A 13,856-nucleotide genomic window follows, 5' to 3' on the forward strand; every position below is an offset into this window, starting at 1 on the left:
AATTAATTGATTTACGAATTATTCATAAAGGGGGTGTGACTATTAAAGCTAGAAGCACTTTATTTTTAAACCATATCACAGGCGTATGCCAGTATCTAATATGACAAAAATATTTCGTCGTGTATGGTTTTTGTGTTTGTTTGTGTGCGCAGCGAGTGCTAAATGTAATTTGCCTCTAGCATCTTTCGGGTATGTTGTTGAGCATGCTGTTTGGCGAGGATGGCAACAAGCGATTATTTACACGATGGATAATAACTGTAAAAATTCATTTTGTATTTATCAAGCCGTAATTTATAATAATATTATTTATGTCATTTGGTTGGTCTCTTTTATATTTAATTTGTAATTATTAATGTTTTATTTGCAGTTTGCAAGGGGGAAATTCTGAGGCTGGTCAAATGTTTGGGAGTAAATGGAATAGCTGCGGCATTAAATGTCAATGAAAAGGCCCGACTAAGTACATTCCTTGGCATAATAATACTTAATCCTGTTCTTAAAAGAAATGAATCTCTAAGTTCGACAGCCATTGGAGCGGTAATATAGATATATTGTTGAAATAAATCACTTTTTTAGGTCCTAATCTTATGAAAATTGCTTTGATTTCAGATTACGACCAGGCAAATGAATACGGCATCTTATGATTGGCTAATCGTTTCTAAGTCTGTTTTTGATTTCAAAACTGTCAGTGACATTTTGAATAAAACAGAAATGCGTTTCGATCAAAACATTGTAGCGACTTTCCCCGATTTAGGTGTTCAAAATATAAAAACTAGAAGATTCTGTGACGAGAATTTCGTTTATAAAAAGAATCGTAAAGTTCGAATTTCAAATGGAAACAATTTAAATGAAACTGGATTTAGTTCAAAAAGATGTATTACAGTTTATGATTGTAAGAAAAATGAATACGAGATTAATTATTATAAAACGACGAGAAGACTTCTAAATCTTACAAGAGGTCAAACTTATCAAAGCATGGGAAAGCTTGTGTCTTTATATAGGACAGGATTAAAATTTAATTCTTCAAGATATTTTCATCCAACAAACGTCAGTAATTTTTCTATAAATAAAGAGATCGAAATAATAAGACATCGTTATAATTTAAAAACATTCCATAGCAATATAAATGTTGTTCAGTATTTCAAAGTACGATACAATTCGACGTTGTTTGTTTCCTACTTGGGTAAGCAATCTTTTGGTAAATAAAATGTTTAAAAATATAGACGACACATTTGAACAAATAATGTTGTAATAAAATAAATAGTATTTGTTGTAAGTTTCAATTGGAATGTGTAGTTAAGAAATGAATTACAATATGTTTTGGGATGAAAAATCTCTAATACTGGTGTTAAGGTTTTACGCATTTCATATGTAATTTTCATTCGGGGGTTCTGATTCGGATGATTCATAATTATATTCCCTCACTACCGAAATTCTAAATTTAAAAAAAATCTTTTGGATTTTTTTTTAAATGTAGTTTTGCAAAAGGAGTTTTAATTTTAAATTGTAACAATCATTAACAATTTTATAGGTGTCTGGAGTCAAAACCAATCTATGGCTCTGGTAGAGTCTCCATTTCCAACAGAAGCCAGAAATTTCATGGGAGAATATTTCAAAGTTGGAAGATGTAATTACTCCGAACATACGCAGTCTGCTTCTGATAATGAAGGGCCATCGGCCCCTGAACTATTGGACGATGTTCTTCAAACCCTGTCCATACGACTGAATGCAACGTAATCCCTTTTATTACATTACTTTCGAATTGTGTCAATACTGATGGTACACTTTAATATATATATATATATATATATATATATATATATATATATATATATAGAAATTAAGATTTGGCATTACATCATAGTATAAAAAACTATTTTTTTATAAGGTCTGTGACAAGGTATTATGGGAAACTAGGATTTCGCACTTATGAAGGTGCATGGACAGGTCTACTCGGGGCTCTGATGGATGGCTCAGTAGACATAGCGCTGGAACCGGTTACAGCAATGTCTTCTCATCACGATGTTATGGATTTTATTTTTCCGATCTCAAAAACTATGTTAGTATGTATATTTTGAGTTAGTGGCATTTTGAACTATTACTTCTGCTTACTGTTGTATTAACATGTTTCCTTAATGTTTTCTTTTCGTCGAATCATATAAGATGTGATACAAATCTTTTATTTTATTCGTCATATGATGAATGATAGAACCCTTATCGTTACGTACATCCTGCATCTTACAATCCACACAAATGTTATTTTTCCTGTTCTTTCAAGTTTGTAACTCTATTGTTGTTTGACAATAAGGCGGAAACGAGCAACTAATGTAGTGACAAATTTGATGTAGTAGTTAATAAATTTAAAATGTTTCAGGTGTAGTATTTATATTCGTCATCATGAGACGTCTGCTGTACGAGATATATTCTTGGCTCCGTTCAGCTTCAGGCTTATAGTATGTGTTTTTTCAGTGGTTCTTATTGCGGCAACCATTTTTATTTTAATACACAGAGTTACAGCTGCCTATATAAAAATACGACATATGAGTTGCATGGAAGGATTGATCTGGTCCACCGGTATTCTTTGCCAACAAGGTATTTATTTAGTGCTTTATTAATATGTGAAAAATATATGTTTGAGTAATAATATGCTATGTTATACATTCAGGTTCATATTAAAAAAATAATATCAGATGACTCTTAGAAATGTATTACAAAGAAACGTGTTATATTCAACTTTCGTTTTTTAATATCGTATCTTTTGTGTATTAAAATGTTTAAATTCTTTGTCCTCAACAATACCGTGTTCAACTCACCAGTTTTTTCCTCATAGATCGAATATATTTTTTAAGTTCATGTAAACCTAATTTTTCACTCATAAATGTTTTCAATGTATATCTGTATAGATTATATATATGTATGATATTTATTTGACTTTCCATCTTTAGGTGGATCATGGACTCCGCCTAATCCTTCAGCAAGCATATTGTTAATAGTGTGTTTGCTGTTTGCTCTTGTGATATACAATTCCTACGCAGCCTTTATAACCTCAGTACTGTCCGTGAGGGTGGCGAGTGTTGGTTCAGTAGCCGATGTCTTGCAGTCTTCTAGTTTCAAGATCGGTTACATCAAAAACAGCGCCGATCAAATGTATTTGATGGTAGGTAATGCCTTCTTATATTATTGTAAAATTCAGAAACACAATTTTCAATTACACTTGCTATTTAAATATTTTTATGTTCGAATGTATACAATAGTTTGTCATACATATGTATTAAGGGACGATTGAAAAAGTGCAAAAGAATTTTTTATATTTGTTTTGCACTCGTTACATATAATTTAATTAATATAATTATTAATTTTATTATATACATGTATTTTATGGAATGAACCGCTGAAAATAACTGGGTACAAGAATCAATGATCTACTAAAGCGGTTTCGACCGGTTGATCGCTTTTCTTAAATTTTTGTTATTAGCACATTTATTTGTAGGATATTGACTATTAATTAACATAAATATAAATAAGATTTAAATTCTCTTCACTATCGTGGTCCAGCATTAAGTTCATATTAGCTTTATTTCACCAATGCTTGTATAATATCAATATTTTTTAAAATTCTTAGCTCGTACCACGTTTTTGTATTTTGTAGTTTTACATTGTTTTTATTACGACCCTCAAAATAAAATTTGAATTATTTATTTTATTTTTATGGAACACTTCAAAATAATGATTAACGAGAAAAATTACTGAGTTTGAATCAGACATACAGTTTTCTTTAGCAACCCTTGAATATAAAATGTGATTTTTTTTTGTTTAATAAATTACTTAATATAATTTGAAAAAGCCTTCACTTTTTGGTTTTAAAATTAATAAGTAATTAATATATTTACAGTCAACAAAAGACGCTCAGCTCAACGCGTTTTATATACGGGGCTATTCGGAAGCAGAGAACTTGGTGCTGTCAGCTGAAGAAGGATTGGTACGTGCAGCGAAGCAGGATTATGCCTTCTTTGCTGGACAGCGAATAGCTCGCTCTACCTTACGGTGATTAAACATATGAGTTAAAATTATTTTATAACAGCATACAATTCTGCATCACGTAAATAAAATAACCGTAATTTATATTAAAACTTAAAATATAAATTCAATCGTCCATACCGATTCATTCTTAATATATACTGAGTATTAGATCAAGTGTCGCCTTTTATATATTTTATATGAAAAAATATTAGCGTCCGTGTATAATATATTAGAATTATATTGTTAGTCGAGCCCCCAATATTTTTTGTAGCCTGACAAATGGAAGCACACAAAAAGAAGGTAGGAATGGGCATTTTAACATTTTCTTCTTGAAGTCTTTCTGGTTGTAGAAGCCGTATTTCCAATGTCAATAAAATTGTATTTTATATTATTACACACGTAGATCACTAAGCCAAGCTCGGGGGCGATGTGCGCTTCGTGAGTTGCCGGTGCATTCGACCCAAGCCCAATTAGCCTTCCCTTTATCAAGAGGATCGCCTTACTCAAAGCTGATATTGATCAGGTATAAAGCATGGACACAATATACTGAGTACCATACATTCGTTTCTTAGGTCTGTACCAGTTTGGAAAATAATCATAACAAAATGTAATTATTTATTAGTTGGGAAGAAATTGTTTTTTGGATAATGAGATCTAAGATTTTCGCGAGTTTTATTCATTAAATGAATATTTTTAATATTTTTATAATTTTTTAATATTTTTATTATTTCTAATATTTTTCGGATAAACTACGCGTGATTTATTTTTATAAAAAACTACATACTCCCGACGTTGTCATACATTGGACAGACAAAGAGGAGCATCGATACAAGGGTTAAAGAACACATCTCAGACATCCAAAACAGGCGCGCGTCGAAGTCAGCAGTGTGTGAACACACAATGAACAAACCACGCCACTACATTCGGTTTGATAAACCTCAAATCCTCGCTCGTGAAGACAAGTATATACCGAGATTAATTCGCGAGGCTATTGAGATTAAAAAACATCCCAATTTCAATAGAGAAGATGGCTGGAATCTATCAAACACCTGGGACCCCCTTCTTAAAAAGTTTTTATATAGAATCAACAGCTTAGGTTACTTAAAATACGTATTGTGTGACATTTTTCAATTCTTTACTTGTATAGCTTTAAAATAGCTTGAATTATAAAATTAATATAAAATGATGTGTGGCCATAAATATTAGGAATTTTTATATGATATTAAAGTAGTGGTTCATGGACAGAAGTTTTGAATGAACATTTGTTTTGGTTGGTAAGTCTGTTACAGATACGTAGTAGTGGAGCGCTGGCGCGATTAGAAACAGTCTTGGTACCAGGCATGCCTCAGTGTACACCTCCCTCAGGCTTCGCCTCAGCCCGGGCTGCCGATGTTCAGACAGCTCTCTACGTTATCCTGACTGGTCTCTTAGCCTCCATTATATTAGGTAAGTTAATGAGATCTATTACATTCAATTCAAGAATATTCAATAAAACAAAACTAATATTTTCGAATTACTGCGCTTTATTTTGTTATTTTTATTAGATAAAAAAAAAGAATCTTTTCTTTTATCTCCTCTGCCCGTGACCATGGTTGTTGCAAAGTTACCGAAACGTAAAAAGTATGTAGTTTTAAAAACAATAAAATATAGCGTAGAAATCCGAAAATATACATTTTAGGTAAGTAAAAATATTAGTCTAGTGAATCACTAGTAGTTAGTTGTCTATTAAAAAAAAAAACATCTATATCCATAGAAGCTAAAAATATTTTTTAAAGGAATGGTACTGTAATCATAATAACATCTAACTTTTATTTAGTCAGCTTGTTTTATTAAAAAACTTCATTTGAATAAAGAAAGCATTGCAAGAAAATGAATTTCTTAGCAAAAAATATTGCCAGTTGAGATAATGGTTCCTAACTTATTTAGTGTTTCTATTAAAAACTCTATGAACACAATTTTTTATTACTTTTTAAACTGTAAAATACACGGTGACTGGGCTTGAGAATTTGTTTTGCTTCCAGATTCAATGGTTGGAATATTTAAAAATAAACATTATTTCATAGAGGCTGTATATTTCTTTCGCTCTCTTTGTATATAACGATTAATTATTTAACCTAACGTAGCAGTAAATTCTGTTGACGAAATAATTAAAATTAAAAATATATGATTTTTATACAACCCTTTTCAAGTAATCCTATTAAAATTAAAAAAAAATCTGATTTCCATGCAAATCTTATTTCCCAAATAAACTCACCTTATTACCTAAATCTTTCTTTCAAATTTTTAAGCAGAATGCTAACAAGTACAAAAAAACACATTTAATTCTAGAAACAAAAACAAATTATTGGTTTGTTTTTAGAATTTTGTATCCCTACGAAATTTAAACGATTTTGTCTTAAGCACGAGACTAATACGATTTTTCGAGTGCCAAAAAAGATTGTTAGTGATAAATTTCTTCTAGAAAGTGCTAAAATTTCTCCTAATTATTATTTTTTTATAATAACTGATTGTATTGTAGTCACTGTACAGTGCTTCATATATATTTTCATGACAAGGAGGGTTGAAAACACATTGCAAGTCTTCGGTATTCATGTCTGTCTGGGACCTTAAAAGATTTATAGCCTTTGATCTGTCATTTAGGTGAATAACTTTCACGTTTCTTATAACTCCCGAGAAATGTTTGACCTTAAAATTAAATAATTGTAAAATTTGTTACCGCTAAACTGTGTTTGAAATAAGGTCAATAAGTGTATTGTCATTTATATCAACACTGAGAAACAATTTTTTTTTTAATTACTTTAAACAAATTTCTATTTATAGAAGTTATTATTAAATTATCATAAACACGATGTTTAATCTCTTTTAAAGTGAACAGATTTTTAATAAAATGTTATATTTCGTGTATTACAAAATCCTAAACCGTAGTTTGAAAAATTTCTTACAGGTATTGCTGAATATTGTTGGAAAAATAGAAGACAGTATAAAAGAAGTTTTCAAGCAAGAATCCGACGTTTTATGGTATAAATGGGGTTAAAATTTCGTAGAGAACATTGTTTTTTGACCTGAAAATAAAGTTAAAAATAACGAGACAAATTTTGGGCTTTTTTTTATTAATCACGTTTTAAATAATGTTCTTCAGGTAGAACTTGGTTATTTAAAGCGTTTTTAAAACAAACATCTAAGGGTTGTTTTGTCCTCGCATATTCCGCGAGAGCTTTTTGCAGTGTGGCTGATTCTAAAGTGCGAAGATCTTTAGCTAATCCCATTACAGCGAACATTCGTATGAAAGCGGTTGAACACCCGGAGCCTGGGTGAAAAAATAAAATGATTAACAATGTCTTTGAAAATTCAAGAATCGATCAGTTTTCAACATTTTTCTAACAAGATTACGCGTTTTGTTTGAACATTGACTTTATTATTTGCAAAGGCAAAACACGTTTAATTATCGTTATTGAGAGATCAGATGCGAAAGTAACATGTATGTGAATAATTTTCAATTATGATAATATACGAAATAAAATTGATTTATAACAAAGCCATAAACAATCTTTTTAAGATGACGTGGTTTTAAGCGCAATGAAAAAAATAAATTGAAATAAACTTTGCACAAAACTAGGCTGGAAATTGATCATTATAATTATTACAACAGAATCTATTACGGTTCTTTCGAAATAATTTGCTTACCATAAGTTCCGTATTCACCAGATTTATAATCTTGAGGATAAATGTAGTGGTATTCTGGCCAGAATGTTCTATTTAATATGAACACTGTATTGGAATCTGGCGGGTACCTGAAATTAGCCAATGATACTTTAATAAAAATGTTATTTTTATACAATATATTTGTGCAAGAATTATATAAGTACTATTTACTTTTCTCCTTCCTGTAATCCCCATACACAGACCCCGCTTTCAATCAACCAGGAGCCGTGGAGAATGAAGGCGTATCTGAGTATGCCGATGATGAAAAATGTAGACAAAATGGACTCATCCCAATATTCCATCGGAGCGTTCAATGGCAATAGTAGAAAGATAATTCCATATAAAACCCAATAAAATCTGAAATTTTAGTTTAGTGTCATACCGAGTAAGTCTATGATTGATAATTATGAGTTATAAGAAAAATTGTTATATATACATATATATATATGTATATATATATATTATTACAGATAATGACTTAATTTTACGAAATAACCACTTTTTATTTGTAAAACCAACTTAAAACATTAAAATCTTGTAAGAATCTGTTCGTTCATTCAAGATGTTTAGCATTAGTTAAATATTTTATGTATTTATTTAAAACGATAGTCTTTATCGACTTATTATTTCAAGCATGTTACCTTTGTTGGAACATTACGATTCCATCATTTTGAAGGTCGGACATGTCAATTGCATCTTTCAATGCCGTCATTTTAGGACTAAGTTTCTGAAGACGTGTGAAGAAATGGGCATGTAGGAATCCGTTTTTGGGATTATAAGGATCCGACTCAGTCTTGAAGTAGGCGTGGTGTAGCCTATGGTACTGAACCCAGTCGTATATAGGTCCCTGGAATTAAATTATAAAAAATTTCATTATTGATTATGGATCGTGTTTCTTAAGTAATTTTTTATAAGCAATTTTTTACAATCACGATTATATAAAGACGTAATAATATATAATTTTATTAGCTTGTATGTTTATTTTATTGATTTTTTTTTATATTTTTATCTCAATAGCTCAGTAAGTTTTAAGAATAAATGAAATGTATACTTGTGTTGTTTAATTATAATTCTACTTTTTTCTGAAACATATAAATTTGTGTAAAACAATTATATAGAGTTGCTCTGTATAAAACTAATTATGAAATTGCAATTAATGCAATTACATTCAAAATGTTACAAGAGTATTATTTAAAAGATTGTTACTATTCCAGCGAGCGTTTGGAAGAGCATCAATGCAATTCTAAGCGCACTGTTGGCTTCATATGTCCGATGCGCCCATAGCCTATGAGCACCTGTAGTCATTCCCAGGAGTCCCACTGACACAAGGAAAACCACTGAAATTATAAGAAACATGTCAAATAATATTACGTAAACATTAGCTGTCAAGTTTAAAACATGTATGTAAATCATGACAAATAGATTAATTTATCATAGTAAATAATGCTAACTATTCATTATCTTATTTATTTACGATATGCATTTAATATACACATCGTAATGTTCAAATAATTTTTATTTGATACCAAATAAAGCGTTACAAAAATTTGCAACGAAACAATTAAATTGCATTGACTTCAGTTTAATAAAGTCGACAAGGATATAAAATTACTGATACAATGCAATAATAATATATTTTCACTATTAAAAAAAAATATTCAAGTAATCTATTCTATTATATTCATGTATTTGAAATATATTAGTGACATCGCTTTGAATATTACATCATTTGAATATATGTAAATTGAATAAATTGATAATTCAACTTAATAGAATGTTTTAATAAAACCATTGAACTCACAAAACAATATCGTCATTAACTTTGCTTCGACGAAAAGGAGCCATAATCCGAAAAAGGATAGTATGTGAATATAAATGAAGAAAAGCACTGGTGGCCAGTTAGCTTCCCTTAATTTACTAAGTTTTTCCACGTCGGAGGCGGCTGGTGATGCTTCCATAATTACCTGTTAATAAAATTATATACCTTATTAATCTTTATAAGTTATTGATAATAAATAATCTATGCTTAACCGACCTTTATATAAATATAGCTGTTATAGTAAACGGCATAAAAAAAAATACATGAAAAATTTTATACTTAGTCTGTTGCGAAATTTTGTTAATATTTTGTAATAACGTAACACAGTACTTCGTTCGCGTGTGATCACTTATTCGCGTTGTCAGCCACTACCGCGAATGTACAATTCCTTTCATGTATGACAGTATAAATTATATAGTTAATTCCAGGCCGCGCATGTACCTAACGTATTGTTATAGCTCGCCTGTGAGAAGTATTGCTTTGTTTTTAAGGTTTTCACCTTGATCGCGATTTCTGGAACGGTTAGGTATATATGAAAGTTAGGTAACTTTTATAAATAGATTTTAAAAAGTATAAATATTCTTACAAACAAATAGGCGAATTTAGAATTTGTTTCTGCGTCACATTTTTCAGTTCTTTACTAGCAATAGAAAACTTTTTTCGTACAAATACAGGTGGAATTTTTATATTGTAGGTTTCATGTGGATAAAATCACGATTTTTATAAATTGGAAGAAATAAATAAATAATGAACTGCAATAAAATTAGAGCCCTCTGAATATGATTTTATTAATGAAGTCATTATTTGAATACAATAGCTGATTTCACCTTTTGCCTTCAAACAGGAAATCTGACATAGGATTACGTCAAAGTTAAATATTTGAAAATTGTATGAATTAAAAAATGTTGGACAATGTTTAAAACAGTACAAAATCCATAAATATTTTTTGATTTTTATTTTAATAAGTGTATTTAATTGCTGCTATGAATGGATGTAGGTATGTGGACTATAAACATATTGTGTACCTGCTTGTGTGCCAAGGTCAGTGGGTTCAAGTTTCGGCTGTCTTTACCGATAAAGGTTCACAAAATGTTAAAAAAAGTTCAAAAGGTCAGCTAATAAATGTATGTTGAGTCCTTACTTTGTCGTTTTATTAGTTATATGAATAAATTTAACAAAAGCTTGCTTCGGTATTGTGTTTAGAGGGAAATGAAGCAGTGTACTATATTTGTTAGATAAATTTACCAACCTTCAATGCCTTTGCAGTGTTACGTCTATGTCACGTCACTGCACATTAATTACAACTGTTATGTGTTCCCGTGCAAGTTACACGGAATGAAAGGATATATTGATACCTCCGTTTTATGTCAAAAAGTCTTAGCTACATATTTGGAAGGTCCTCAATGTCATTCCATATATTTTACTTGAAACAGCAACAAACACTACCTCTAGACATTCTCACACACCTCACACATATATGTGTGTGTGTGTTATACATTCTTATTATTTGTTGTTTTTTTTTTTTTTTGAGATAACTATTTTTTCTGAAGTCCTTATAGTTTTCGATCAAGTAATTTCTTATGGACCTTGACCTTGTATGACGTCAATTATGTGATTAATAAAATAAATATTTCATTTGTCAACTCATTTTCTCAATTGTAAATTTGTAATGAGATTTCCGTGCATTTAAACATGTACAACGTCATAAGAATTATTTCTTAATCGAATACAAATTTGGAGGCAACTTTAGAAAATAAAACGTTGTTAAAACCTCATAATTTTATAAATAAACAAAAGTTTATTTGCGAATTTAATAAATCCTAACACAAAGCTCATCAAGATACAAACTAAACTGTTTATTTATCTCTTAATCTTACTCCCTATTTACTAAAAAGCTAAAAGAATGACTATAATTATATTTAGTATAAAATTATTATAATAATTTGTATAAAACATCTATCATATTTTATAATCATTAGTGACCAATTAAAACTTAAGCGACGTATTTAATTTTAGGTTTTTCGAATGTAAGTACTTAATAATATATTTCCTAAACATTTGTATATAAAATTTTATATATAGTATAAAATTTTTCTTAAGAATTCCTTAAAAATATTTATACGAAAGGTTAAAACACTTACCTTTGGTTGAATGACGATCGTCACGCTAGTGTCGCACTTCTATCAATGACTGGCAGAAGCGTGACAACATTTAACATTACCTATGCGGGGAATGCCTAATCAGGCACGGCTAAAATTTAATATTCCTGTACACTTCCTTTAATTGGTAAAAGTATTACCTTACCCTTTATATTAAGACTCCCACATTAGTAGAGCAGTTGAATATTTTGACGTAATTAATTAATTTATATGTAATTATTTTAATATATTACGGATTGGAATTATTGTTACATAACTTCCGTTAGCTAACGTCACATGTATAGAATTGTTGAAATATTCGCTTCACCCGACGTTAGCGGAATTTAAAAACGTATTATGTTTTTATTCTGAACGTATGTGTGTATTTGTATCGTGGATTTATACTAAACATGCTCATGAAAACCAGCAGCTTACTCTAAAAGTATTTATATAACATTGACCATGGACTTTATGAAATTACGGAAAACAATCGCATTAGAATATAGTCAGAGTTTATACAGCGTTTTCTTTTTAGAGCGATCTTCCAATATGTTTAATAAAATCACACTTTCATTACCCAGGACGTCAATGTATTATAAATTTGTAAACGTTGAGTCAATTGAAGCCATTACTGCTAACATTTTGTCCGAGACTTATGACAGTTATCGATTAGCTTCACATGCAGTACCCTTCCCACAACACAGTAAACCTTAGGTAAACGAAAAATGAATAACGAATATTTCTGAGATGAGGGTGCATAGAAATAGAGTCAAACGGGTAAAAATTCCAGTAACCATAAAAGGTAACCATTGTTTTGGGTTCTATTTGGGTTGAAAAAAGTTCTAATAACATTTTTCATATACAGACAGCGATCTAGTACATTTTTATTATATATGCATATAGACGAAGCCTAAGGTTAACACTAATAGAATATTAACAATACTTATTACTCGATTAAACTTTTATTTTATCGCCTGTATTTTTTGCCCATCTATTGTATGTCGCGTTACCGTTGAAACGGGAGTAAACAAGGCGCTTTGTGGAGTAACCGAGGTGGTTATGGCGTTGCCAATGGTTGTCAATAGATCGTTATGGAGTATTTATATCCTTATTTATATGTACAAGATTTTCTACGTGATATTTTGTATATGAATAAGAATCCCGCTGACCATTGCTTTGGTTATTTTATAAAATTACGACTTTTTCTTATATTTCCCGCAAGTCTTTGACTTAATTTAAGAAGACATTATAAAATAAATATAACTTCTTGTTGACTTTAAACGTACAGTCCTGATTATTTTGCAATGTATGTCATTATGTTATTTTAAGCTTTTATAATTATTTTTTGTGTATCCATGTACAACATATATTAAAGAAAAACGAACTCAAACCATATTCTGTGTAATTCTATATCGATATTAGTTAACTTAATTATGTATTATACAATGCACATGCAGTGTAACATTCTTATTGGAAGGAATAACTTTTACTGGCTATCGTCTATTCAACAAAAAAAGTTGGTATTCATTAATCAAAAATAATAATGTTTTCTAAGACGGAATAAGAGTAATTCAAGTTTTCCCAAGTGGATTCAAGCTATTTTATTAGAAAGAACTTATCAGTGGAAATTTTGTTGAGTATACGCCTTCAGCTTTACATTTCCTATCAAGGACAGATGGATTTATAAGATAGATGTTCACATATTAAAACGATTTTGTTTTGTACTAAGTAGTTTTGTTCAATAAACATTTTTAAAGTCTTTCATTTAAATGGCAGTTGATGATTGCAATGCAATGTATCTTGTTTTTGATATCACCTTTGTTTCGTTTCTAATTATTCTGCCTTTTTTTCATAGTTGCGAAATGTATTTTCATTGGAACTTTGATTGAAAATTATCCTGAATGCCTAATGGGTCATATAGATAATTAATTGGACCGGAAATTTATTTACAAGCTAGGAGAGTATTTTGTCAGATTCTGTATTCTTGCAAGCGTCTGAATTTTTTAAAGTCTTTTTTGTACAGCTTATGTTCTTTATAAGCTGATTAGGAAAAAGAAGAGGAAAATACTTTGGCAAATAGATTTGCTAACTTAAAACCAGTTTTGGCAACATCATTGAGGTTAACAGAAAAAATGATTAGTTAAAATATTTTTTAAAGATTTTATTTTAAGAAATATTTA

At 29.9% G+C, this 13,856-nt stretch overlaps 2 protein-coding genes across 4 annotated transcripts; one reads left to right on the plus strand and one right to left on the minus strand.

Moving 5' to 3' along the window:
- The first annotated feature begins 244 nt into the window (after positions 1-244).
- Positions 245-7,113, plus strand: LOC116768492 (glutamate receptor 2-like). The gene is made up of 11 exons (XM_061524535.1): positions 245-257; positions 368-534; positions 607-1,180; positions 1,529-1,730; positions 1,886-2,056; positions 2,372-2,589; positions 2,943-3,154; positions 3,890-4,041; positions 4,421-4,540; positions 5,297-5,463; positions 6,962-7,113. Exons 1-11 carry the CDS (start codon positions 245-247, stop codon positions 7,039-7,041), a joined length of 2,076 nt encoding a protein of 691 aa, XP_061380519.1. The 3' UTR covers positions 7,042-7,113.
- Positions 7,111-11,835, minus strand: LOC116768629 (acyl-CoA Delta-9 desaturase). Of its 3 annotated transcripts, none has more exons than XM_032659390.2 (7): positions 11,680-11,835; positions 9,521-9,683; positions 8,926-9,056; positions 8,361-8,566; positions 7,891-8,076; positions 7,702-7,808; positions 7,111-7,324 (listed from the first exon to the last, which is right to left on the minus strand). In XM_032659390.2, the coding sequence occupies exons 2-7, from the start codon at positions 9,675-9,677 to the stop codon at positions 7,128-7,130; spliced, it is 984 nt and encodes a 327-aa protein (XP_032515281.1). In that variant the 5' UTR covers positions 9,678-9,683; positions 11,680-11,835; the 3' UTR covers positions 7,111-7,127. The 3 variants fall into 3 exon arrangements, with proteins under 3 accessions (XP_032515281.1, XP_032515284.1, XP_032515282.1); XM_032659393.2 differs by lacking the exon at positions 11,680-11,835 and adding an exon at positions 9,869-9,993; XM_032659391.2 differs by lacking the exon at positions 11,680-11,835 and adding an exon at positions 9,818-9,962.
- Positions 11,836-13,856: the final 2,021 nt, after the last annotated feature.

The sequence above is a fragment of the Danaus plexippus genome, chromosome 4, assembly GCF_018135715.1.
Source record: "Danaus plexippus chromosome 4, MEX_DaPlex, whole genome shotgun sequence".
NCBI classification, from domain to species: Eukaryota; Metazoa; Arthropoda; class Insecta; order Lepidoptera; family Nymphalidae; genus Danaus; species Danaus plexippus.

Bases quoted from the DNA above. Each gene is read 5' to 3' on its own strand.
- LOC116768492 (XM_061524535.1), top strand. The intron at 535-606 runs GTAATATAGATA...CTTTGATTTCAG, and splicing joins GTTCGACAGCCATTGGAGCG to ATTACGACCAGGCAAATGAA. The intron at 2,590-2,942 runs GTATTTATTTAG...TTCCATCTTTAG, and splicing joins CGGTATTCTTTGCCAACAAG to GTGGATCATGGACTCCGCCT.
- LOC116768629 (XM_032659390.2), bottom strand. From the start codon at position 9,677: ATGGAAGCATCACCAGCCGCCTCCGACGTGGAAAAACTTAGTAAATTA. The intron at 9,057-9,520 runs GTGAGTTCAATG...TTATAATTTCAG, and splicing joins GTTAATGACGATATTGTTTT to TGGTTTTCCTTGTGTCAGTG. The intron at 7,325-7,701 runs GTAAGCAAATTA...TTTTTCACCCAG, and splicing joins TGGTGAATACGGAACTTATG to GCTCCGGGTGTTCAACCGCT.